General features: G+C 41.7%; 1 protein-coding gene across 1 annotated transcript in view; it reads left to right on the plus strand.

Annotated features, from left to right (window-relative positions):
* LOC126455985 (1-phosphatidylinositol 4,5-bisphosphate phosphodiesterase epsilon-1-like) overlaps positions 1-27,530 on the plus strand; it is a 464,968-nt gene that overhangs the window by 330,511 nt on the left and 106,927 nt on the right. Inside the window, exons 11-12 of the mRNA XM_050091742.1 lie at positions 13,884-14,037; positions 18,479-18,613. Coding sequence (XP_049947699.1) covers positions 13,884-14,037; positions 18,479-18,613 — 289 coding nt within the window. The remainder of the gene's footprint in view (positions 1-13,883; positions 14,038-18,478; positions 18,614-27,530) is intronic.

Below are 27,530 nucleotides of genomic sequence, written 5' to 3' on the forward strand. Positions count from 1 at the left end.
ACTAGTCTGGGTATTTTGCCAATATCAGCTTATTCCCAAGAATAAGCAGCTTTCACTCAGTTAATATTCGGCAGAAATTCAACCTGCATTTGCATCGGACTTCCTTAACTCTTGTGCAGAAAGATGTGCAGTATACTGCTGCACCCATTTTCAACAAACCACCATAAGAATTCAAAAATCTTAGCAGTAATCTACGTGCTTTCAAATCTAAACTGAAGAGTTTGCTCATGGGTCACTCTATCTATCCTGTTGAGGAGTTCCTTGAAATGTTATGCTGAATCTTATGTTATATTGTTGATTGCGTTCACTTAAACTTATGGCTTGACTTTTTTGGGTTCATAAACATTTTATTTTTATCTATTATTACTTTTATGTTGTAATTTCAAGTACTGACACGTTCCATGACCTTGGAGATTTGCTCCACAGTTTGGTCCTATGGAACTTGATGTGTAAATAAAAATAAAAAAACACCAACGATTGATGTAGCACATGAATAGGATTCATTAAGTACTCCAAATTTTTGGGGGTATATATTGACGAAAACTGGAACTGGAAGGAACGTGTTACTGAACTGCTCAATTAAGTTCAGAAACGTTTTCTCTACGTATAATTGCTAGTTGCTGGCCAACAAACAAATCAACATCTAACATATTTTGCATATTTCCATTCATTAATGTCTTATAGCATAGTTTTGTGGGGCAATTCGTCACTCAGAACGAAAGTGATGCCTGTACAAGAGCGAACAATTAGATTAATTTGGGGCGTTCATCCGAAATCATCTTGTAAATATTTTTTCAAAAAGTTACCACATCTTAAGTTAATTCGCAGGTGAATTTTGTCATAAATAATCCATCACCATTTAAGAACGATACTAATGCCTATAGCTAGAACATTAGCAGCAAAAATAGTCGTTACTGAAACTGTCAGTGGCACTTCATTGTCTTCAGGTATCCTGTTGTCCAATGAAATCCATGCAACAATTGCTCTAAGTCAAGATGTAAGTTTAAGTAGTATCCACATCTAGTGTATTAAGACCGGAATATACACTAAAGGAATTTCCCTATGTCTGAACCACTCGAAGGGCAATTAGATTGCAAGGAATCCAGTTCTGGTGAAGAGATACGTAACGCCCTGGAAAATTAGTTGCGCCGGCTCATAAACAATTCTTTTTTTACGAGAATTTAGGCATTTTGTAAATGGTGATAAATTTGTGTTGAGTGTGGATAAGCTTGAGTTTATGCCGGAAACTGGCACGGCTCTGTGCAGCATATGCACAATAAATAATCTGCAAAAAAGTATTTCTGGTTTTTATCCAGTTCACTCTTGTATTTCAGCACGTTTGTGAAGTTGCAAGAATATCGACGCTATCTTTTTTATTTCAATTTTATTAGTGTCATTATATTTGATATCAACTATGGGCAGTTGATTTACGCTGTAGGAGTATGCAAACACGGTCGTAATGTTAAGTGATTGGCGTAGACCGCGATTCAGTCATGGCAGTGAAAAAATTACGAAATACTGTTAAGAAAAATCGAACTTTCAACCAAGTGTTGAACGAGCTGATTGATGAATCAGCTATCGAGAAAGCGAGTGGTAGCTTTTGTACCCCGAGGAACCCCTTGTAAATACGAACAAATGAGACCCAAATACTTATTTTGAAATAACCGCGCATTTCAAGACACGGACGAAATTTGTACTGAAGCTACTTTGTTAAAAGAATTAGTAAAATTTTTCAGGTTCGTTTCCATCAGCGACAGCGTGTTCTACGACCATGTTAATGAGATCCGAGATTGGGGGAAGGGGAGCATCGGTCGTAAATTTTTGATCTGTGTAGCTGTCTTCAGTGCAATTATATTCAAGTCGTGATGACTCATCGTAAATAAAATCGCACGTGGTACCACATTCCCATTAGAAATAGCAAACAGTTGCTGTTTATAATGGCAATGTGGTACCATGTGCGATTTTATTTATGATTAGTCATTATGACTTGAATACAACTGCACTGAAGGCAGCTACACAGTAGCTGGACTCGATCTGAAGTCGGATTAATAAAAAACAATCAACGGAGTTCAAAACGAAGTGCAGCTCTCTGAAGGTAATTGTAATCAAAAACTGTTAAGTGTTAGACGAAGAGGCACGATGAACTTTTGTGAGTTACTTGTAACCGGAGAATTGCTGAATTACACCATTCAAGCGGCGCGTGGAGTATCTTGGTAGCGTTGCTTTAAGCTGCTTGGCATACGAGCGAATTTAGGAGACAAAATTGTTCGGTATTTCCTACAAATTCACATGTCCCCGCGGAAATCTTGGGAGCTGGTTTGAGCGGCCGCCAGCTGTAACGACGAAAATTTCATCTCACACCGGTGAAGTAGGCCAGCTACCTTAAGCTACTCCAAAGGTGCAGACACGTACACTCACTGGTGTTACCTTAAACGAAAGAGGAGTCGATACGATACCCGTTTCATTGAACATTCAATAATATCTTTCAAGAAACAATCAATGTGCTTGTAAGTTAAATATTTGTTTTATTCTGCAAGTATTTGGAAGTAACGGATGAACTTCAGTACGCAAGTAAGAAATCTAATTTCCTCTCCGCTGCATATGCGAAGGGAATAATTAAAAAGTGGAAACGGAAAACAATCTTAGTCCAGACCTGACATTTGTCAGAGGATTGAAAAAACAACGTATCTATGCCTTTACATAACTGATTTCTACCAAAAAATTAGAAGGTATTCTGATGAGACAGGATTATGAGGCTCACTGTATCAGTGCAAAAAAAAAAAAAAAAGAGAAATTAGAAAATAAATGCACTATTAAGGATGTTCTAAGTGCCATACCAAGAAAATGTTTAGTTCTATGCGTCAATAACAAAGGTTTTTACAAACTGATTCTTGCCAAGAAGGAAACAGCAACCAGCCGCTGTTAATAATGCTATTTATTTATACACATAGTATTTACGCAATTTCGAAAGTACGGGTTCATCTTCAGACTGCTGTTCAAGTTTATATTACATTTGTTCTTGTTTACGTTAGTTGTTGGCTGTTTTTCCAACAACTAATGTAAACAACAACAAATGTAATATAAACTTGAACAGCCGTCGCACAATGAAACTGCCGGTTCGAAATCGGTGACGCTGGCATTTATGTAAATAAATAGTATTATTAAGTGGGCCCTCCAGGTTAGCTGAACGCGCTAATGCGCTGCTTCCTGAACTCGGGTAGGCGTGCTGGCCGCGGATCGAATCCGCCTGGCGGATTAACGACGAGGGCCGGTGTGCCGGCCAGCCTGGATGTGGTTTTTAGGCGGTTTTTCACACCCTCCTAGGTGAATGCCGGGCTGCTCCCCACGTTCCATCTCAGTTACACGACTCGTAGACATTTGAAAACGATCGTACTATTTTGTGGCTTACACTAGATGCAGACAGCTGGGGTACACTAATTCCGTCTCGAGGGGGTGGGGGTGGGGGGGGGGGGGGAGGGGGGCGGTGCAGGATGGCGACAGGAAGGGCATCCAGCCACCCTCTGACACTAACATTGCCAAATCCATAATAACACAGCCTACTCTGTGTGAGTGTGCGACGAAGGACCAAAAGGAAATGATGATGAAATAGTATTATAAACAGTGACTAGTTGCTGTTTCCTTCTTTGCAAAAATCACTTTGTATTTTGTACACAGTCACGGTTTCAAAAAATTTCAGTTTTTGATAAAAGAGGAGGAAGAAAGATTTTTTTCCAAGTGCTATTAATACAAATGCACGTTATATTCGTGATAACGCAAGTACAGGATTACAGCATTAGGTTTGCAACTAATAGAATTATACGCAACAAAAACCACTTCTCATATCTTTTAAATTTTGGAACTCCAGAGGGAAGCACAGTTTGGCACAAGGACCATGCACCAGCCACTAACGCGTGTTCGTAAGACGTTCCCCGTTGTTTGGCACCGGGTTTAAGTCTAGCAACATACAGCAGAGTACCCAGAGTACAAGAGAATTGGCAATACGTTTTGTGAACCAACGTGGGACATTTTCTATTTACACTTTTCAATTATTCCAAAAATCTTAACATTTCGTGCCAGATACCCTAAAGACACACAGTAAATCGTTTCAAATATTACTGAAAGTAAGTTCATTTCGGATATTTCTCGAACTCTCCGACAAACTCTGAAGGACGATGGGTTGCACATATATGATGACTTTCTGGGGAGAATCATATTGTTTCTGCAGAAAGTCGACATTGTGTCCCCAGAATAAAGCAGCTTGCTTTATAATTTTGTAAACGACACACAGTCTAGTACACTTCTTGTTATTGTAATGATGAGTTTCGGCCGAATTACGCTATCATCAGGCCTAAAATAGGAGGGACATTCAATACGTTACGCAACACATTTCTTCCTGTGCAAATTTCGGTTGAAAAACTGCGGGTGTTGCTGTAGGACATCGTGGGATATTCCCACTTCAGCCCCAATAGTTCTACGTAATTGCAATAGGTGGCGACTCAATACGTTGCCTTCAAATTGGCGTTTCTGACGGAAATGCGTTCCAAGAAGAACTGAGTTTCTTTTGGAGGAAACCTAGACCATCACAGATATTCGTAAGCGCTTGCAAAATGGCTACGGAGAACTGGCAGTGAACAAAAGCTCGGTGAGTGATTGAGCGAGGCCTGTGGCATCATCGCAACAAAGTCGTGCAAAACTGTCCGATCTGCTGCGTGGCGGCCGGCAGCACACAGCTGTGACTCCTGCAGTGTTGGAACGTGCGGACACTCTCACTCGAGTTGATCGATGGATGTCGCTGCGCAACTGGACGTCTCTGCTGGTAGTGCTGGTACACTCGTCCACCAGTAGGGGTGCTCAAAGGTGTGTGGCCGCCCGGTTCCTCGTCGGCTAACAGAAGACCATAAAAAGCAACGAGGGACCATTTGTGCGAAATTGTTTGCTCGTTACGAAGATGATCTTGACAATTTTTTGTCGAACATGATCATAGGCGATGAAACACGTGTTCATCACTTCGAACAGGAAACAAAACGGCGATCCATGGAGTGGCGCCACACGACCTCTTCTTTGAAGGAGGAGGAGATTAGTGCTTAAAGTCCAGACGAAAACGAGGTCATTAGAGACGGAGCACGGTCAGGGAAGGATGGGGAAGGAAATCGGCTGTGCTCTTTCAAAGGAGCCATCCTGACACTAGCCTGAAGCGATTTACGGAAATCACAGAAAACCTAAATTAGGATGGCCGGACGCGGGTTTGGACCGTCGTCCTCCTGAAGGCGAGTCCAGTGTGCTAACCACTGCGCCACCTCACTCGGTTCTTCTCTGAAGAAAAAGTTCAGATCCGCATCTCGAGCCGGCGTAGTCATGGCGATGGTCTACTGGGACTCTGAATTTGTTATTCGGTTTGATATCCTCTCTCAAGCTGAAACGATCAACTCTGAAATATATCGTGCTACTCCCATGATATTGAAGGAACGACTTCAGCGTGTTCGATCTTCTCCTTCTCCGCGACAACACAAGGCTTCACACAAGTCTGTGTACCCGAAAGAAGCTCACAAAACATCAATGGACTGTTCAACCTCATCCACCCTACAGCCTGGATCTCGCATCTTCCGACTTCCATCTGTTTGGCCCAGTGAAGGACGGGGAGCAATGCGTGGACGGCTGGTGGTTATTGATGCAGGAAGACTTTGGCTCCTACGTCGACCAGTAGAGAGGTATCATGCGAGCATACAGGCTCTCCCAGTAAGGGAGCATAAGACTGTCGCATTGAACAGAGATTATGTTGAAAAATAGGGTCCTATAGCCAAAAGAGTGGGGAATAACATGGTGTATAGGAATACTGAATAAAATCAACCTGAGTTCACAAAAAATGTGTTGCATCACTTTTTTCTGAGTGAAAAATATCCTTTTAGAATGGGAAGAGTTACCCCAAAATACAATACCATACGACATTAGCGAATGAAAATAACCAAAGTAAACTAATTGTCGTGTCGAACGATCACTTACTTCAAATACCGTTCGAATAGTAAAAATGGCAGCATTGAGCCTTTGAACAACCTCCTGAAAGTGGGCTTTCCATGATAGTTTACTATCTATATGAACACCTAGAAATTTGAACTGTTCAGTTTCACTAATCATATGCCCATTCTGTAAAATTAAAACATCGGGTTTTGTTGAATTGTGTGTGAGAAACTGTAAAAACTGAGTCTTACTGTGATTTAGCATTAGTTTATTTTCTACAATCCATGAGCTAATGTCATGAACTGCACGATTTGAAACCGGGCCACTGCTGCACCCAACATCTTTTACTATCAAGCTGGTGTCATTAGGAAACAGAAATATTTTAGAGTTACTCATAATACTAGAGGGCATATCATTTATATAAATAAGGAACAGGAGTGGCCCCAACACTGATCCCTGGGGCACCCCCAATTTGACTGTACCCTTCTCAGACCTCACATCACTGCCATTCTCAGCATTGTAAATAATGACCTTTTGCTGGCTGTTGTTAAAGTAAGAGGTGAACCAATTGTGAGCTAATCCCCGTATTCTGCTACTTCTGGAGCAATATTTTGTGATCAACACAATCAAATGCCTTAGTTAAATCAAAAAATATGCCTAGCGTTCGACACCCTTTGTTTAACCCATCCAGTACCTCACAGAAAAAAGAGAATTTAGCATTTTCAGCTGTTAAACGACTTCTAAAGCCGAACTGTACATTTGACAGCAAATTATGTGATATAAAATGATCAATTACCCTTATGTACACAGCTTTTGCAATAACTTTAGCAAACAATGATGGCATAGAAATAGGTGTAAAATTGTCTACATTATCCCTTTCTCCATTTCTATAAAGCGACTTTACTAGCGAGTACTTTAATCGCTCAGTAAACTGACCATTCCTAAACGAAAAATTACAAATATGACTAAGTACAGGGCTAAAATATGCAGCACAGTACTTTGATATTCTGTTAGGCACTCCATCGTATCCATGACAGTCCTTAGCCTTCAGTGATTGAGTTATTGACTCAATCTCCCATTTGTCTGTATCACAGAGGAGTATTTCAGACATCAATCTCATAAAGTCATTTACCGAGAGAGTTATATGATTCCCTGTAGAAACTAAATTTTTTTTAATTCACCAGTGATGCTCAGAGAATGATCGTTAAATACTGTACATATATCTGATGTATCAGTAACAGAAATACTTTTACTGCGAACAGACTTTATATTGTCGACCTTGTGTAACCCAGTCACATTTTTAAGCACCTTACACCTCTGTTTGTAATGGGCTGCTGTAGCTTGATTGTGACTACTTCTAACATTTTGATATAATTCCCGCTTTTTTCTACATGATATCCTTATCCCACTAGTCAGTCACTCAGGCTGCCTTTTACTGCTAGTGCCCAGTTTAGGTCGTTCTAATGGAAAGCAACTCTCAAAGAGCATGAGAAATGTGTTAAGGAAAGCATTATATTTGTCATCAACGTTATCGGCACTATAAACATCCCGCCACTCTTGTTACTTGACGAGGTTTAAAAAACTCTGTATTTCCGTTGGATTGACTTTCCTACATAGTTTTGTTTGAGAACAAAAGCCTTTTAGTGCTAAAATTTGTGCATCATGGTCTGAAAGGCCACTCACCTTTTTACTAACAGAATGCCCTTCTAGTAATGAAGAATGAATAAAAAGGTCGTCTATGGCTGTTCCTCTGCACCCTAGTTGGACAAAACACAATCTGCATCAGATCATATGAATTTAGGAGATCTACCAACATCCTTTTTCTTACAGAATCATATACAAAATTAATATAGAAGTCACCACATATAACTAGTTTCTGGTACTTCCTATAAAGCAAATCAAGAATCCTCTCTAGCTTGAGCAGGAGCGCTTTTAAGTCAGAATTAGGGGACCTACAAACAAAAAAATTAGAAGTTTAGTTTCACTAAATTCAACTGCCCCTGCACAACATTCAAATATCTGTTCAGTGCAGTGCCATGATAGACCTATGTACTGAAACGGAATACTGTTTTTTACGAACATGGCCACTCTTCCACTCTGATAGGTACTCCTTAAAAAACAGCTAGCTAATCTGTATCCTGGTAAAGGAAGCCTCTTAATTGTCAAATTATTTAAGTGGTGCTCGAATATACCAATCATTTCACAGTCAACATCTATAAGCAGTACACTAATTTTATCTCTAATACCTTCTATATTTTGATGAAATGTACTGATTCCTTCTCTACTTGGAAACATGACGTCCTCTGAAGGTGATTCCTTAGTTAGAGGGACTTCGGTTAAGCAGGCATATCTGTCAGCTGACTTCAATCTAAAAAAGATGCAGCTCTAACACCAACCACACAGGAATTTTTCCATGAGTGATCCCACCACCACCCACTACACTGTTACTTATTAGTTATGCCAGACTTCCCTTTCAATAGCTACTGAGGTGCAGGCCATGCCTAGTGAAACCTGATCTACTGATAGACTCAACTGGCATCATTGCAATGTGACCCATGCCCTTTGCCTTCAGGTCCCTCTCCAGCCCCATGTTAACATGCCTAACAGCCGCATTAAGATGAGGCCGATCATGATGCTGAAACTTGCACGAAATGCACATTACTGCCACCAATTTGAGTAGCTATCCTTTCCAGGTCACCACCTACATCATATTCCCCGTCCCTATCAAGAGTATTCCCTGCTCCACCCACTATCACTACCTGATCCTCCTTCATAAAATTCCTACGTAACTCCCCTACGCGTCAGTCACATGAGCCAACCCTGCACTAGGCTTCAGAATGTTGGTGACCTGGTAGTCACTCCTAAAACTTCCTGTAACTGCTAGCCAACACCGCTACCATGCGAAATACCTAGCAGCAGAAACTTCTTCTTCCTGTTAGACATTCCAATTGACGTAGGCCTTCTAACTGCTGAGGACTGCTGAATGTTTTCTGCATGTTCCTGGAGGTTCCTCTCCACTCAGCTCAAACAGTTGCTCAGATCTATTGCATATACGCAAAGTACTACTGTCTGACCACCTCTTCCTCCTAGCTGCCTTATGCCAACTGCCAGTTCCCATTCCGCAGCACCCTTCACCGCCCTCAAGCTATCTAGTCTCTCCTTTTCGTGTTAAACGCGCCTGAAGGGCACAGTTCTTACGCTCCTGCTCCTCTATCAACTCAATTCTGCTAAGGATTCTGCATTCCCCGGAGAGTATCTCGCTAGAATGCCCACTGGCTTCCCCACTGCATTCCCCCCAAGTGAAAATACTTTGAACAAATCCCACACCGTAACCCATTACTCACAGACCTACGACAGAGCCCACATTTCTCACTCATGGTAAAATTTTACAGTTACTGAAAAAAGCTAAACTTCTACATTAGCTAAGTACAGTTATATCAGTAGAATTATTTCTTGTACAGAATTGACTATAGAGTGTGTTTTTTAATTAATGGAGATTCCATTTTCAGAAAAGCATTTGAGAATTCTTTGAAAATATAGTTAACAATTTATTTGGCTTCCTTCCCCTTACATGATTAACAGCTTCGTATTCTATTCGGTAATTTTATTATTCAGTTTGTGGTGATAACAGTTTTATTCAGATTTTTCTTTTGATAACAAGGGATATTACATTTCATTTTATGTAAACCATCTGCCGTTTGAAAAAAGTACCAACTCTGCTAAACGTATAATAAATTGAATATCACTCCCGTATTTAAGGAATAGGAGTGGACTCAGAAAAATGGCTCTGAGCACTATGGGACTTAACTTCTGAGGTCATCAGTCCCCTAGAACTTTTTTTTTTGTCATCAGTCTACTGACTGGTTTGATGCGGCCCGCCACGAATTCCTTTCCTGTGCTAACCTCTTCATCTCAGAGTAGCACTTGCAGCCTACGTCCTCAATTATTTGCTTCACGTATTCCAATCTCTGTCTTCCTCTACAGTTTTTGCCCTCTACAGCTCCCTCTAGTACCATGGAAGTCATTCCCTCATGCCTTAGCAAATGTCCTATCATCCTGTACCTTCTCCTTATCAGTGTTTTCCACATATTCCTTTCCTCTCCGATTCTGCGTAGAACCTCCTCATTACTTACCTTATCAGTCCACCTAATTTTCAACATTCGTCTATAGCACCACATCTCAAATGCTTCGATTCTCTTCTGTTCCGGTTTTCTCACAGTCCATGTTTCACTACCATACAATGCTGTACTCCAGACGTACATCCTCAGAAATTTCTTCCTCAAATTAAGGCCGGTATTTGATATTAGTAGACTTCTCTTGGCCAGAAATGCCTTTTTTGCCATAGCGAGTCTGCTTTTGATGTCCTCCTTGCTCCGTCCGTCATTGGTTATTTTACTGCCTAGGTAGCAGAATTCCTTAACTTCATTGACTTCGTGACCATCAATCCTGATGTTAAGTTTCTCGCTGTTCTCATTTCTACTACTTCTCATTACCTTCGTCTTTCTCCGATTTACTCTCAAAGCATACTGTGTACTCATTAGACTGTTCGTTCCGTTCAGCAGATCATTTAATTCTTCTTCACTTTCACTCAGGATAGCAATGTCATCAGCGAATCGTATCATTGATATCCTTTCACCTTGTATTTTAATTCCACTCCTGAACCTTTCTTTTATTTCCATCATTGCTTCCTCGATGTACAGATTGAAGAGTAGGGGCGAAAGGCTACAGCCTTGTCTTAAGCCCTTCTTAATACGAGCACTTCGTTCTTGATCGTCCACTCTTATTATTCCCTCTTGGTAGTTGTACATATTGTATATGACCCGTCTCTCCCTATAGCTTACCCCTACTTTTTTCAGAATCTCGAACAGCTTGCACCATTTTATATTGTCGAACGCTTTTTCCTATGAAAGTGCTTTGATTTTTCTTTAGCCTTGCTTCCATTAATAGCCGTAACGTCAGAATTGCCTCTCTCGTCCCTTTACTTTTCCTAAAGCCAAACTGATCGTCGCCTAGCGCATTCTCAATTTTCTTTTCCATTCTTCTGTATATTATTCTTGTAAGCAGCTTCGATGCATGAGCTGTTAAGTTGGTTGTGCGATAATTCTCGCACTTGTCAGCTCCTGCCGTCTTCGGAATGGTGTGGATGATGCTTTTCCGAAAGTCAGATAGTATATGGGTAGACTCATATATTCTACACACCAACGTGAATATTCGTTTTGTTGCCACTTTCCCCAAGGATTTTAGAAATTCTGATGGAATTTTATCTATCCCTTCTGCCTTATTTGACCGTAAGTCCTCCAAAGCTCTTTGAAATTCCGATTCTAATACTGGATCCCCTATCTCTCCTAAATCGACTCTTGTTTCTTCTTCTATCACAGCAGACAAATCTTCACCCTCATAGAGGCTTTCAATGTATTCTTTCCACCTATCTGCTCTCTCCTCTGCATTTAACAGTGGAATTCCCGGTGCACTCTTAATGTTACCACCGTTGTTTTTAATGTCACCAAAGGTTGTTTTGACTTTCCTGGATGCTGAGTCTGTCCTTCCGACAATCATATCTTTTTCGATGTCTTCACATTTTTCCTGCAGCCATTTCGTCTTAGCTTCCCTGCACTTCCTATTTATTTCATTCCTCAGCGACTTGTATTTCTGTATTCCTGATTTTCCCGGAACATCTTTGCACTTCCTCCTTTCATCAATCAACTGAAGTATTTCTTCTGTTACCCATGGTTTCTTCGCAGCTACCTTCTTTGTACCTATGTTTCCCTTCCCAACTTCTGTGATGGCCCTTTTTAGAGATGTCCATTTCTCTTCAACTGTACTGCCTACTGCGCTATTCCTTATTGCTGTATCTGTAGCGTTAGAGAACTTCAAACGTATCTCGTCATTTCTTAGTACTTCCGTATCCCACTTCTTTGCGTATTGATTCTTCCTGACTAATGTCTTGAACTTCAGCCTACTCTTCATCACTACTATATTGTGATCTGAGTCTATATCTGCTCCTGGGTACGCCTTACAATCCAGTATCTGATTTCGGAATCTCTGTCTGACCATGATGTAATGTAATTGATATCTTCCCGTATCTCCCGGCCTTTTCCAAGTATACCTCCTCCTCTTGTGATTCTTGAACAGGGTATTCGCTATTACTAGCTGAAACTTGTTACAGAACTCAATTAGTCTTTCTCCTCTTTCATTCCTTGTCCCAAGCCCATATTCTCCTGTAACCTTTTCTTCTACTCCTTCCCTGGACATTATAAAAGGCGGGACAACTGCATTCCAGTCGCCCATGACTATTAGATTTTCGTCCCCCTTTACATACTCCATTACCCTTTCAATATCCTCATACACTTTCTCTATCTGTTCATCTTCAGCTTGCGACGTCGGCATGTATACCTGAACTATCGTTGTCGGTGTTGGTCTGCTGTCGATTTTGATTAGAACAACCTGGTCACTGAACTGTTCACAGTAACACACCCTCTGCCCTACCTTCCTATTCATAACGAATCCTACACCTGTTATACCATTTTATGCTGCTGTTGATATTACCCGATACTCTTCTGACCAGAAATCCTTGTCTTCCTTCCACTTCACTTCAATGGCCCCTACTACATCTAGATTGAGCCTTTGCATTTCCCTTTTCAGATTTTCTAGTTTCCCTACCACGTTCAAGCTTCTGACATTCCATGCCCCGACTCGTAGAACGTTATCCTTTTGTTGATTATTCAATCTTTTTCTCATGGTGACCTCCCCCTTGGCAGTCCCCTCCCGGAGATCCGAATGGAGGACTATTCCAGAATCTTTTGCCAATGGAGAGATCATCATGACACTTCTTCAAGTACAGGCCACATGTCCTGTGGATACACGTTACGTGTATTTAATGCAGTGGTTTCCATTGCCTTCTGCATCCTCGTTGATCATTGCTGATTCTTCCACCTTTAGGGGCAATTTCCCACCCCTAGGACAAGAGAGTGCCCTGAACCTCTATCCGCTCCTCCGCCCTCTTTTGACAAGGCCGTTGGCAGAATGAGGCTGACTTCTTATGCCGGAAGTCTTCGGCCACCAATGCTGATTATTTATCAAAATTTAGGCAGTGGCGGGGATCGAACCCGAGACCGAAGACGTTTTGATTATGAATCAAAGACACCACCCCTAGAGCACGGGTAGAACTTAGAACTATTTAAACATAACTAACCTAAGGACATCACACACATCCATGCCCGAGGGAGGATTCGAACCTGCGACCGTAGCGGTCTCGCGGTTCCAGACAGGAGCGCCTAGAACCGCTCGGCCACTCCGGCCGGCAGGAGTGGACTCAAAACTGAACCCTGCAGGAATGAACGTCTTCGTGATTTCTCGCTAGACATTGAAATTTATAAATCGTTACTCTATTTAAAGACGCTTAGTCATGTGTTACATTAATTTTTGGAGTTATTCTTTTCTTTAAAAAGATAACGGAGAGTCCATTTTCAGAAAAGCAAATGAGAATTATTTGAAAACGTTATTAATAATTTCTTTGGTTTTTTCTTTCTAAGGAAATTAATTAAAACACTTGTGCCATCTGGAGAAAGTACTAATTCTGCTTAATTCATAATAAGTGGAAGGTCATTCACGTATGTAAGGGATAAGAGCGGACTCGAAACTGAACCCTGAGGGAATTTCTTCGTAGTTTGACTCCACTCGTTGAAATTTTTCCTCCTTCTAGCGCTGTTTGCCTTCTTTCAGTTCACCTTTTTTACGTTCCTTACGTTAAGTACTACTGAAAACAATTACTTGAAAAGCATCACTTCCACAAAATTTAAGGTTATCTGAGAGATTCACACGTGAACACAATGCAAAATGAACACCTTGATCAAATAATAACAAATGCAAGTTTGCCGTGCAACGCCACCTGTGTGACTGACGTTTGCGGTGGCGGTGGCTGTGTGCAGGATGTGGTACACGGGGCTGTGCTGGGTGGTGCGCGGCCTCAAGCGGCAGATGCAGCTGACGGACCGGCGCATGCTCTGGCTCAAGGAGCAGTACCTGCAGCTCTACTTCGACGAGGGCCTCTGCCAGGGACCCATGACAGCCGACGCCATTCGGGTGAGTTCACGTCTCCGCCCCAACACGGTTACCTTAATCAGTCTCTTAAGCGATTGTTAACCAAGAAATACGTCGCCACCGACGTGGTACTGGTACCAGTAAAATTTTGTTTTTGTAATTTTGGTACGCATTGCGTAGTAACGTAAGCCAAGTATCAACTGCATATGCTGGCGACATAGCACTACTAGCTGGCAGTGAAAATTTATTAAAACCTCATACAGCATGAATAATAAATGTTTCGAAAGGCACGAATCTGCAGATGGATACACATTAAACAATGTGCTTCACATTATCTTATAATCAGGAAAGTAACAATACTCTGCAAAATAATAACACAACTTTCGCAAAGATCAATGTATTTTATTATCAAGAGGCTCGCAAAGGCCAATGAATTTAATTACGTTAATCAAAATATCCACGGGTATGCTGCCGGTCTATAGTGTCCAACGGGCACAATATTTCGGCGATCAAACATGTCGCCATCATCAGGTGAACTGACGGACTGAGCTCCTGTGAACGTGCCGGCACGGAGATCCGTACGCTATGGCTGCTCAGAGGGAACTGGGTTCGGTCGCGGCGGCGGCCGATTTAAATACCCTCCGCCCGCGGCGCGCTCCCTCCGCCGTCCGCGCCCAGCGCCACGGTCGTGCGGTGGAACAGATTGCGACGGCGTCTGAGATGACGTCGGTGTGATGGCTCTGTCCGCCGTGGTCGTCACAGCTATACGTCTGCTCGATTTACTCTTGATTAACCCGATCGCTGGTTCCCAAGCCTTGCTAAGATTATAGCCACAGTCACGGTTTATGAGGTCGTCATTGGTGCGAATTTCGATGGCCTCTCTAACAACGCTGTCCCAGTATCTCGACGTCTGTACCAGAATCCTCGTGCGGTCATACTCCATGGCGTGATTTTCCGACAAACAATGTTCAGCGACCGCCGACTTGCTCGGATACATCAGTCGAGTGTGCCTCTGGTGTTCACGGCATCGATCCTCGACGGTACGCATCGTCTGACCAATATACGACTTGCCACATTGACACGGAATCTGGTACACGCCGGCCTTCCTCAAACCGAGGTCATCTTTGGCGCTCCCCACCAGTGCACGAGTTTTATTTGTCCTCCAAATAAAACTCGTGCACTGGTGGGGAGCGCCAAAGATGACCTCGGTTTGAGGAAGGCCGGCGTGTACCAGATTCCGTGTCAATGTGGCAAGTCGTATATTGCTCAGACGATGCGTACCGTCGAGGATCGATGCCGTGAACACCAGAGGCACACTCGACTGATGTATCCGAGCAAGTCGGCGGTCGCTGAACATTGTTTGTCGGAAAATAACGCCATGGAGTATGACCGCACGAGGATTCTGGTACAGACGTCGAGATACTGGGACAGCGTTGTTAGAGAGGCCATCGAAATTCGCACCAATGACGACCTCATAAACCGTGACTGTGGCTATAATCTTAGCAAGGCTTAGGAACCAGCGATCGGGTGAATCAAGAGTAAATCGAGCAGACGTATAGTTGTGACGACCACGGCGGACAGAGCCATCACACCGACGTCATCTCAGACGCCGTCGCAATCTGTTCCACCGCACGACCGTGGCGCTGGGCGCGGACGGCGGAGGGAGCGCGCCGCGGGCGGAGGGTATTTAAATCGGCCGCCGCCGCGACCGAACCCAGTTCCCTCTGAGCAGCCATAGCGTACGGATCTCCGTGCCGGCACGTTCACAGGAGCTCAGTCCGTCAGTTCACCTGATGATGGCGACATGTTTGATCGCCGAAATATTGTGCCCGTTGGACACTATAGACCGGCAGCATACCCGTGGATATTTTGATTATCAAATACGCCGGGAGAAACTCAAGAATTAATTACGTTGACCTTCTGCTATACTCTGACGAATCCATAAAGTCCGAAATTGACTCACGAATTCAAAAGGCTAACAGATGCCACTATGGCAGTATAATTATTGCTAGCATTCATACGCACTATGTTTGTGTTGGTGACTCGACACACTTTGTTCAAATCATCTGACCAAGGTCATTGACCTAGTGACGTCAACATGCTTATCAGTGACATCATCAGTGACGGACGTCATCGGTGACCTCGGTCACATGATGTTAACAAAGCGCGCCACAGTCACCAATGTAAATAATGTGCACGTCAGTGATCATTCTAATACTACTTATTTTACCTGATGGCAGTTTATAAAATCAAGCTTCTGCCAAAGAAAATTAAATTACACGTAACCACAACCTTCGCATGATGTGTCACTACCAAGTAATGTTGCTCGATGAATCTTGGATTATATATGGAAATAATGACTACGTATAGTACAGAACGTGACGAAAAGAAATACTCAATGAAAGGAACATAAATAACACTTTTATTTAAAGATAATAATTACGCTGAACTCACCGCGATTCATGGTTGGTTCCCTGGACATTATGAAAGGCGGGACATTGTTCTTAATGGAGAGCGTGTTCACCACGGATGACGATTCATGCCCTGAACTATTAGAGCAGCATGTGAATAACAGTGTTGTGATTCCATTTGTCCAGCAGGAAATGAGATTGTCAATAATGAAAAAGAAGAAAGCACCAGGACCTGCAAAGTGTTGCATCAGCTTGTGGACCAAACCGTGTCATACATAATAGCGTTATTAAAAGGATATCTTTTGCGGGATTGAATGCCCACAATCTGGAAATTATCGAATATCGTTATGCTAAAAAAAGCGTAAGAAAAGACCCAAGAGAACCGAAAACATATAGGCCGATTTGTTTGGTAAATGCTCTAGACAAAGTACAGGAAAAGCTTCTCTGCCGCCGCCTGATGGACCACAGCCAATTAGTGGGCATGAGCCCCCTGCAGTACGCTTTCAAAAAAGGGAAATCCACCGACGATGCAATAAATCACGCGATGAATTTTGTGAGCATCTTAGAGGACAACTATGTTTTAGGCATAATGATTGATATAGCAGGGGCTTTGATAATTTGACGTGACCTACCCTATTCAAAAGACTGAAACAGATGGACTGTCCCAGGTGTCTCTGTAATAGTCTACGAGATTATTGCACAGACAGACAGTTGCAATTAGAAAATAATGAAAAACATCACCAAAGGCTGCCCACAAGGCTCTGTTTGTGGTGCAGAATTCATGTATGTTGGCATAGAGCCATTACTAAATCAGCTTCAGAGTATAACAAACACTAGAGGCTGCATCGCCTACGCAGACGATCTGCTAATTAGAGTATCTGCTAAAACAAGGGCTAAATTACAGGAAAACAGGAGGGTAGTTCTTGAAAGACTAAGCACCTGGTGCGTATATGACAAACTAACGATATCAGGGCACAAAACACTTTTTATGTTACGAAAAGGAACATTATCAAGAATGAGATATCCCTCAAGCGGAATAAATGCTCAACCTGTGAAAAGAAAAGAAGTATTTAGGTACCTTGGAATTAAAGTCGACGAAAAGCAAAACTTTCATGCACATATAGAAATCATTTGCCAGAGAGGCATAAAGATCCTAAATAAAATACAGGTATTATGAATGAAACACACACAACACTGGTGTAACAGTCTACAATATTTATTATTTGTTACTCGAAGCGGTTTTCGGTTGTTAAGCCATCATCAGGTACAAAGATAAGTATGTGGTGCAGTGAAATTTTGTTGGATCAAAGATTTTAAACTGCTGCATACACAGAGTATCTCCATTTCCAGAGATGAAGTTGTTTGTGTTAGTATAGGAATAAATCAAGCGGGGTTATTTCAGTGTAAATGCATCTAAGATATTTAACTTAGATAAAATATGTGACACATTAACTATAGACAAATTACAACAGTTTTACATGAAAGAACACAATTGAACAATAAGCTTTGGTGACATATTCCAAAGACTTGGCTGAACAAAATAATCTTGTCTTTAATAAATTATAAATTACAAACAGATGATATATAAAAGTGATATATCTCAGCTGTTGGTAATTTTTATTAGTTTGAGTTTTTTAAACCCCGCGCTCTGAAAGGCACAAGGAATTTGTTTTCTGTCCTTTACCCAACCTTATTTGGAGGTCTTTGTGTCATCTTTAGTGTGTCTCTTGTTATTTCTGTAGAACGCGAAATTTTAAAAACCCAAATGAAATCGCTAACGCGGAAAACATGTCATCAGGATCTTCCAACTCCAGCAAGACGATTACTTATGGATCACAAATATGTTATTCATTGATTATAACATTTTGAAACTGAGTAGATGCTTATTTCACTCCCTTACACTGACCAGTGTTTCGACGTAGGACACTGCAGAAAAATTATGGTACATTAGGGATGCTGGTAACCAAAATCATTTGGTAATCACATGACGAAATATTACGCCTGGTGGTCGGATGTGGCGCGCCCCAGCTGTCACGGCAGAGTGAGAGCGCGAATGTGTTTTGATGTTGCAGGTGTTCGGAGGCCGGGACTGGGCCATGACGGGGGCGGTAGCCGGCATGTCGCCCCCCGACAACGGGACGCTGCGCAGGGGCGCCTCCGCCAAGTTCAAGAAGAAGAAGTCCATCGGCAACATACAGACGCTAAAGGTGAGCCGCAGTCTCCACGCTTAGCCCACACCACTTGACGTAAACGTCGTGATAACTATGCCGCAAGCTGACGTCGTATTAGGTTGGAAGCAGTGGTGTCAATCGAAGAACTACCTCAAAAATGTGCAAGGAGACGAAATTTCCTGATGTAAGTGAATGTCGGACGTAAAATACTACCACTGACCATTCTTTAAAATCGGTAACACGAAACACGTATCCACACAAATTATAAAAATGAACTATTTCCTATAAACTTGGTACACAAATCATTTAATGTCTGGGGAGAATCATGGTGGGGGTAATAACTACTCACCTATCAAAGGGGTGGGGGTGAAAAAGCAATCAAGACCTCGCCCACGTCGCCAGCGTACTCATACTTTAGTCGTCCATTGTTTGACAATGAGAGCACTTAGAGACGTGCAACGAACTTTGCACATGATTTCTTACCTTTATGAAACTCTATCTCCCTGACGATCCCCACAAAATGATGAAAAAAAGTTTATCGCTTACTACATTTTCGCTGTTCATAAAACTGCCACATGAAGCATGACGTTTTAGTTTATTACTTCTTTACTAAAAATGCTTTTCACAACATATTTCGCAGACAGTAGGCACATGTAATACCGGACGTACTTGCAGAATTATATCATGGTACAGCACATACCTCCGGAGATACAACGTTATGAACACTGAGCTCCGTGAAAATGAAACCGCAGGGCGAAATTCGCTATTTATATATATAGGTGAAATATGTGTACAAATAAGCGTGAAATAGAATGAGATTTTCACTCTGCAGCGGAGTGTGCGCTGATATGAAACTTCCTGGCAGGTTAAAACTGTGTGCCGGACCGAGAGTCGAACTCGGGTCCCAAGTTCGAGTCTCGGTCCAGCACTCAGTTTTAATCTGCCAGGAAGTTTCACATCAGCGCACACTGTGCTGCAGACTGAAAATCTCATTCTGGAAACATCCCCTAGGCTGTGGCTAAGCCATGTCTCCGCAATATCCTTTCTTTCAGGAGTGTTAGTTCTGCAAGGTTCGCAGGAGAGTTTCTGTAAAGTTTGGAAGGTAGGAGACGAGGTACTGGCAGAAGTAAAGCTCTGAGAACGGGGCGTGAGTAGTGCTTGGGTAGCTCAGTTGGTAGAGCAATTGCCCGCGAAAGGCAAAGGTCCCCAGTTCGAGTCTCGGTCCGGCACAAAGTTTTAATCTGCCAGGAAGTTTCAAGCATGAAATATATTAAATATGTGTGAAATATATCTGACATGTGCGTATGAGAGCAACGTCACGAGTAAAAAGCTCATCCTAAACACTTAATTCAATCAAATTTTTCACGCATATCGACTACAATCTGGAAAGAAATGCTGAAATACTGTGGGAGTAAGAACCACCAACCTCCTGTTGAGGCTGTGTGTTATAACGTGGAGGCAGAAGGGGGGACGTGGAGATGGACAGAGAACGAGTGGGAAGGAGATACGCACAGACGACCAGATGGACAGAGGTAGTGGAGGGGGAAATAGACAGAGAGAGGAGGAGATAGACAGAGAAAGGAAAGAAGAGGAAATGGACAGAGCCAGGGGAGAAGGGCATAAGCAGAGATATGGAGGAGAAGGAAGTGAACAGACAGAGGGGGAGGAGGAAATGGACAGAGCGAGGAAGAGGAGGGGTTGGTCAGAGAAAGGGCAGGAGGAGATGGATACAGAGTGGACGGTGGAGGAGGTGCACAGAGAGAGAGAGGGGTTGCTGGAGACAGCCAGAAAGAGAGAGGGAAAGAGGAGATGGAACAGTAGAAGATTAGATTAAGTACATAACTGAGCGACGCCAGAAATTCAGCTAGTGATGGTATAAATATGTACCTTCTTGTAGGTTTACAAACGGATTTGAATACCCTTCTCAAATATAAGTAAAATCAGTGTTGTTGTTGTTGTTGATTTGGTCTTCAAACGGAAGACTGGTTTTATGCAGTTCCCCACGCTAGTCTATCTTGTGCTTGTTTTATAACCGCTGCATAACTACTACAGCCTAAATCCATTTGAACCTGATTGCAGTATTGGAACCTTGGTCTCCCTCTGCAATCTTTACCCTCCAACTTACTGCCAAAGTGACGATTCCTTGATGTCCCAGGATGTATCCTGTCAACCGAACGCTTGTTTTACTCAGGTTGTGCCGTAAATTTGTTCTTTCCCCGATTATATTCACAACCTACTCATTAGTTATTTGGTCTACCCATCTAATCTTCAGCATTCCTCTGTAGTAACATATTGTAATCTGTATTAGTAATAAGCTAATACGGGGCACTGTCATCAAGTCACGCTGCAGCTTCCTTTCTAACGGCTTCCAAAATTTTAGTGTTCAATATTTCGTACAGTTCTCTTTTTTTTGTCATCAGGTTTGATGAGGCCCGCCACGAATTCCTCTCCTGTGTTAACCTCTTCATCTCAGAGTATCATTTGCAACCTACGTCCTCAATCACCTGCTGGATGCATTCCAACCTCTGCCTTCCTCTGCAGTTTTTACCTTCTACAGCTCCCTCTAGTACCATGGAAGTCACTGTTTTCCGCATATTCCTTTCCTCTCCGATTCTGCGCATAACCCCCTCATTACTTACCGTATCAGTCCACCTAATTTTTAACATTCGTCTGTAGCACCACATCTCAAATGCATCAACTCCGTTCTGTTCCGGTTTTCCCATAGTCCACCTTTCAGTACTATACAATGCTGTGCTTCAAACGTACATTCTCAAAACTTTCTTCCTCAAATTAAGGTCTATGTTTGAAACTAGTAGACTTCTGTTGACCAGGAATGCCCTTTTTGCCAGTGCTAGTCTGCTTTTTATGTCCTCCTTGCTCCGTCCGTCATTGGTTATTTTGCTGCCTAGATAGCAGAATTCCTTAACTTCATCTACTTCGTGACCATCAATCCTGATGTTAAGTTTCTGGTTGTTCTCATTTCTGCTACTTCTCATTACTTTCGTCTTTCTTCGTTGTAGTCTCAATCCACATTCTGTACTCATTAGACTCTCCATTCCATTCAGTAGATCATGTTATTCTTCTTCACTTTCGCTCAGGACAGCAGTGTCATCAGTGAATCATATCATTGGTACCCTTTCACCTTGGATTTAATTCCACTCCTGAATCTTTCTTTTATTTCCATCATTGCTTCTTCGATGTACAGATTGTACAGTAGAGGCGAAAGACTACATCCCTGTCTTACACCCTTTTTAATCCGATTCGTTCTTGGTTGTCCAGTCTTGTTATACCCTCTTAGCTCTTGTTCATATTATATGTTACTCGTCTCTCCCTATTGCTTACCCCTAATTTTCTCAGAATTTCGAACATCTTGCGCTACATTGTCGAATGCTTTTTCCAGATCGACAAATTCTATGAACATGTCTTGATTTTTCTTTACTCTTGTTTCCATTATCGGCCACAACGTCAGAATTGTCTCTCTTGTGCCTTTACTTTTCCTAATGCCAAACTGATCGCCATCTAGCACATACTGAATTTTCTTTTCCATTCTTATGTATATTATTCTTGTAAGCAACTTGGATGCATGAGCTGTTACGCTGATTGTGCGATAATTCTCGCGCTCGCCAGCTCGTGCAGTCTTCGGAATTGTGTGGGTGATATTTTTCCGAAAGCCAGATGATATGTCGCCAGACTCATACACTTCTACACACCAACGTGAATAGTCGTTTTGTTGCCACTTACCCAAATGATTTTAGAAATTGTGATGGAATGTTATCTACCCCTTCTGCCTCATTTGATCTTAAATCCTGCATAGCCCTCATAAATTCTGATTCTAATACTGGATCCCCTATCTCTTCTAAATGGACTCCTGTTTCTTCTTCTATCACATCAGAGAAATCTTCTACCTCATAGAGGCCTTCAGTGTACTCTTTCCACCATCTTCTACTTCATAGAGGCCTTCGGTGTACTCTTTCCACCAACCAGCTCTCCCCTCTGCATTTAACAGTGGAATCCCGTTGTACTCTTCATGTTACCACTCTTGATTTTAATTTCACCGAAGTTGTTTTGACTTTCCTACATGTTGAGTCAGTCCCTCTGACAATTTTTCTTTTTCAATTTCACCACATTTTTTCTGCATCCATTTCGTCTTAGCTTCGTGCACTTCCTATTTATTTCATTCCTCAGGACTTGTATTTCTGTATTCAAGAATTTCCCTTAACATTTTTTTGTGCTTCCTTCTTTCATCGATCAGCTAAAGTATTCCATCTGTTACGTATGGCTTCTTCGCAGTTACCATCTTTGTTTTTCTTCCCAGCTTCTGTGATTACCCTTTTTAGAGATTTCCATTCCTCTTCAACTGTATGCCTACTGAGCTATTCCTTATTGCTGTATCTATAGCCTTAGAGAACTCCATGCGTATCTTGTCATTCGTTGGCACTTCCGTATCCCTCTTCTTTGCATACTGATTCCTCCTAACTAACTCCTTAAACTTCAGCTCACTCTTCGTCACTACTACATTTTGATCTGAGTCTATATCTGCTCTTGGATACCCCTTACAGTCCAGTATCTGATTTCGGAATCTGTCTCACCATGATGTAATCTAACTGAAATCTTGCCGTATCACCCGACCTTTTCCAAGTATAATTCCTCCTCTTGTGATTCTTGAACAGAGTATCCACAGTTACTAGCTGATATTTATTACAGAACTCAGTTTGTACAGCTACTGACCGAATTTAAAAATTTAAAATGCTGTCATAATCTACTCATTAAGAGCTATAACCTTTTATTAAACGTTTAACACAACAAATATTATAACAATAAGTATTATAGTGAGAAATTGTATGTGCACCTAGAGGCAGCGTAACTCACGACACGCAAATTACCCAGGCTTCATTCATCCAGTATTGGGGAAGGAGAGCACTTAGCGACTTCCGACAAGCATTAAAAATAATTTCGAACCTTTTGCAATCTTTTTCTCGATTGCATGCTTAACGTCGCATATGCTCGATGCATTAACTCTTTTGTAAAGTAATCAGCCGTCTGAAACTGTTTTATACATGGGAGTTCGATTCTTTAAAGAATTAGGGGTTTACTGGCGGCTTCTTCACTCTTTTTGTCTGATTTGTCTATCATCCACGTACAAAACTACACTCTAGATTAATACCTTCAGAAAAGACATACTAACATCTAAATTCATTGTGTATTTTAACAAATCCTTCATCTTCAGAACTGATTTTATTGCTGTTGGCGGTCCAATTTCTTTTCCTCTTTATTTCGGCCATCGTCAGTTATTTTTGTGCCCAAAACGAAAACGCATTTACTGCTTGTAGCGTCGCATTTCCCTCACTATCGTCTGATTTAATTCGATTACCTTCCTTTACCCTTATTTTACTTTTGTTGACGTTCACCTAATCTCTTTTTTCCTGATGTCAACATCCTCTTGAGTAGTCCCCATTTGGAGTTTCAGTGGGGAACTATTTTACGTACCGAGTATTCTACCCAAGAGCATGTGATCGTTATCAATCAAACCATAAAACAGAGCTGTATGTCCGCGGGAAAAATAAGCTCTGTAGTTCACCTTGCTTTCAGCCGTTCGCAGTACCAGCATAGTAAAGCCGTGGTGCGACTGTTACGAGACTGTTTCCTTGCCGCTACTCAAAAAGTTGGGCCCCTTCTGCGGGAACCTCGGGTTTGTCAGGCCTCTCCTCAAAAAAAAAAAAAAAAAAAGAGGAGAGTCTCATTGTCAGCCAGAAACAATCGACCAAGGTAATATTCTTGTCAGTTTTGCAGCCCGATCATACAATCATGTTCACACAATGTTTTACCGGTCCAGCTGACTGCCCTCAATAGATGAGAATATCGTTTACTAAAACGCTTCGTATGTTTCTTGTCGTCTCTACTCACGTGTACCTTTAATATACCGTGTTCAGCATTCTGTTACTTGCGTAACATTTCTTTCTTCAGACTAATGAACATCAAAATTTCCTTAACATGATAATATTTCTCCTAAACATAACACGCGAATTTTGAATGGAACAATTCACTCCACATGAAAAACACGTATTTCGGTGCCGTCCACTTCTTCTTCCACTTTCTGTGTTAATGTTGAGGATCGTCGGTTGTCACTGCTAATGTCGCTACCCTTGCCGTAGGCGTGGGTGGTAGCTATGAAACAAACCATATTTATTTTGCAAAGCATGGTAGTGCAGAAAACTCGGCTCTTTAGTTATTTCGAATCTTTATTTTTTTTCAGAACTGCATCTTCAAATTGAAAGTTGAGATAGCAGATTCCGAGGCGCCGAAGGCCAGCACGAATGGTCAGAATAGAACTGAGTTTGGCATTCCCCACTCTTTTCCTGTGTGAACTTTTGGAAATATTCATTTCAACAAACAGCTCTCTACATCTGCATTTGACCAAGGCACTACTAGAAGTATCTTAACCAAACTGTAGCGTTCGCTAAAAGGCACCTGTTTATTTGCATCCTCATATTATGATACTTCAAACCACAATCCAGCCGTGGCTGTCACAGCCTCCCACTACAAGAAATTGATTTTCTGCTGCTGAAGTTCTGCGTCAGATACAATAGCCGGTCTGGTACCTATTTATAAAGCTAATGATGTGTTATTATTGTCCTTTGATCTTCTTAAACAGTTTTCTGATGCTATAGATGATACTTTGCATAGCACTTCAACGTCCTTCGGGAGACGGGTTATAGCTAAATGACAAACGTACAGTAAAGTTAGTGCAAGTTTTCTGAATTCTCATTTCAGTATCAACAGTAATTCTCCACTGGTAAGCAAAATTCCTACTCGCTTTTCAAAAGCGGGACCCAAATGTGGATTGGGATGAAGAAAAAGCAGATCCTCTTGACAAACTTTTACTATAACAATTTGGACAAGTGTTCTGATTAAAACAGACCTTTGCAGCAGCTTGGTGGGAACAGAGGATCTAGACTTATTAACTACGTTGCACTCTCGCAGAATTGGTCGTACAAATATGAAAAACAATTTTTGGTTATTGCCTTTATACATTTTACACAGTTCAGAGCGATAAAGCACCCTTCATTCACTGAGGCTTCCGTGAAGGACTATGTTAGTACCTCCCACTGATGAAATACACATTCAGAGACGGTCTCAATTAAGACCCGACGCGTTCCGGCGCTGTGTAGTGTCTTCAAGGTATCTTCATCGTAAAGTGTATTATACAAATCATTGTAGGCCTTTTGCCTTATCGAAAAGCGGTGGAACCAGTTGTTTGTTTCTGAAAAATGAATTTCAAATCGGCTGGTAATTCATCTATACAAGAATGAGAAATGGGCAACGGGATGGTGTGAGAAGAACATAGTGTAACGATTAAGTGTGGAATTTATTGTCTAAGGAGAGCATAAACTCCATTTCTTTTGCCGAGCATAACAGATGCATTATCTGTGCTTACACCACGCATTTTTCTGCAGATTCACTTCAGAGTCACCTAATATGTCTTTCACACCTCCAACAATTGGTTTTGCATCACCTGAGTCAATCTCGAACAGTTTCAAACATGCTGAAACTACACACCGTGTGTTTTCTGAAAAGTATAAAATACGAGAACCTGTTGTTGTGGTCTTCAGTCCGACCTGGTTTGATGCAGCTCTCCATACTACTCTATCCTGCACAAGCCTCTACATCTCCGAGTAACTACTGCAGCCTACACCCTTCTGAATCTACTTAGTGTAGTCATCTCTTGGTCTCCCTCTATGATTGTTACCCCCCCCCCCCCCTCCAGTACTATATTGGTGATCCTTTGATGTCTCAGAATGTGGATTTCACGTACAGAAAACATGTTTTTCTGGGAGTTTTTTGAAGCGCACCATTTCTATACTTTAGACATGTACGAATCGGTTCAAACTTTGCATGAAGGTAGATAAAAGGGTAAAGTTGAGCTTTTTTAATGCAATAACCTCCATACATTGTCGAAAAACGATGTTTTAAAGTCGAACTGAATGTAGAACATAAAATACGTTGTTACGTGAAGTGAATGCACGGAAACTGGTTATAGTGAATTAAATAAATAAAGACAGGAAATACAAAAAGTTAGTTATATGTGGTGACTTCAATATTAATTGTATAAGTGATTGTGCAAGGAAGAGGATGCTTGTAGACCTCCTTAATTCATATAATCTTATGCAAACCGTATTCTTTCCAACGAGAGTGCAAGGGAACAGTAGAACAACCACAGACAACATTTTTGTCCATTCCTCATTACTAGAAGGGCATTCTGTTAGTAAAAAGGTGAATGGCCTTTCAGATCATGATGCACAAATTTTAGCTCTAAAAGATTTTTGTGCTGCAACACGTGTTAAATATAGTCATCAGCTGTTTAGGAAAGCTGATCCAGTTGCCGTAGAGACCTTTGTAAACCTCATCAAGGAACAAGAGTGGCAAGATGTTTATAGCGCTGATACAGTAGACGATAAATATAATGCTTTTCTCAAGACTTTTCTCGTGCTCTTTGAAAGTTGCTTTCCGTTAGAACGTTCAAAACAGGGTACTAGCACAAACAGGCAGCCTGGATGGCTGACTAGAGGGATAAGAATATCTTGTAGAACAAAGTGGCAATTATATCAAAATGTTAAAAACAGTCAAAATCTAAAAGCAGCAGCCCATTACAAACAGTATTGTAAGGTGCTTAGAAATGTTATTAGGAAGGCAAAAAGTATGTGGTATGCAGATAGAATAGCTAAGTCTCAGGGTAAAATTAAAACCATATGGTCAGTGGTAAAGGAAGTGGCTGGTCTGCAGAGACAGGTCGAGGATATAGAATCAGTACGTAGTGGGAATTTCCGTGTTACTGATAAGTCGCATATATGTACAGTATTTAATAATCACTTTCTGAATATACCAGGTGAACTAAATAGAAACCTAGTCCCGCCACGGAATCATATAGCGCTCTTAGAAAAAAGTGTTCCGAGAC

The sequence above is a fragment of the Schistocerca serialis genome, chromosome 2, assembly GCF_023864345.2.
Source record: "Schistocerca serialis cubense isolate TAMUIC-IGC-003099 chromosome 2, iqSchSeri2.2, whole genome shotgun sequence".
In the NCBI taxonomy this organism is placed as follows: Eukaryota; Metazoa; Arthropoda; class Insecta; order Orthoptera; family Acrididae; genus Schistocerca; species Schistocerca serialis.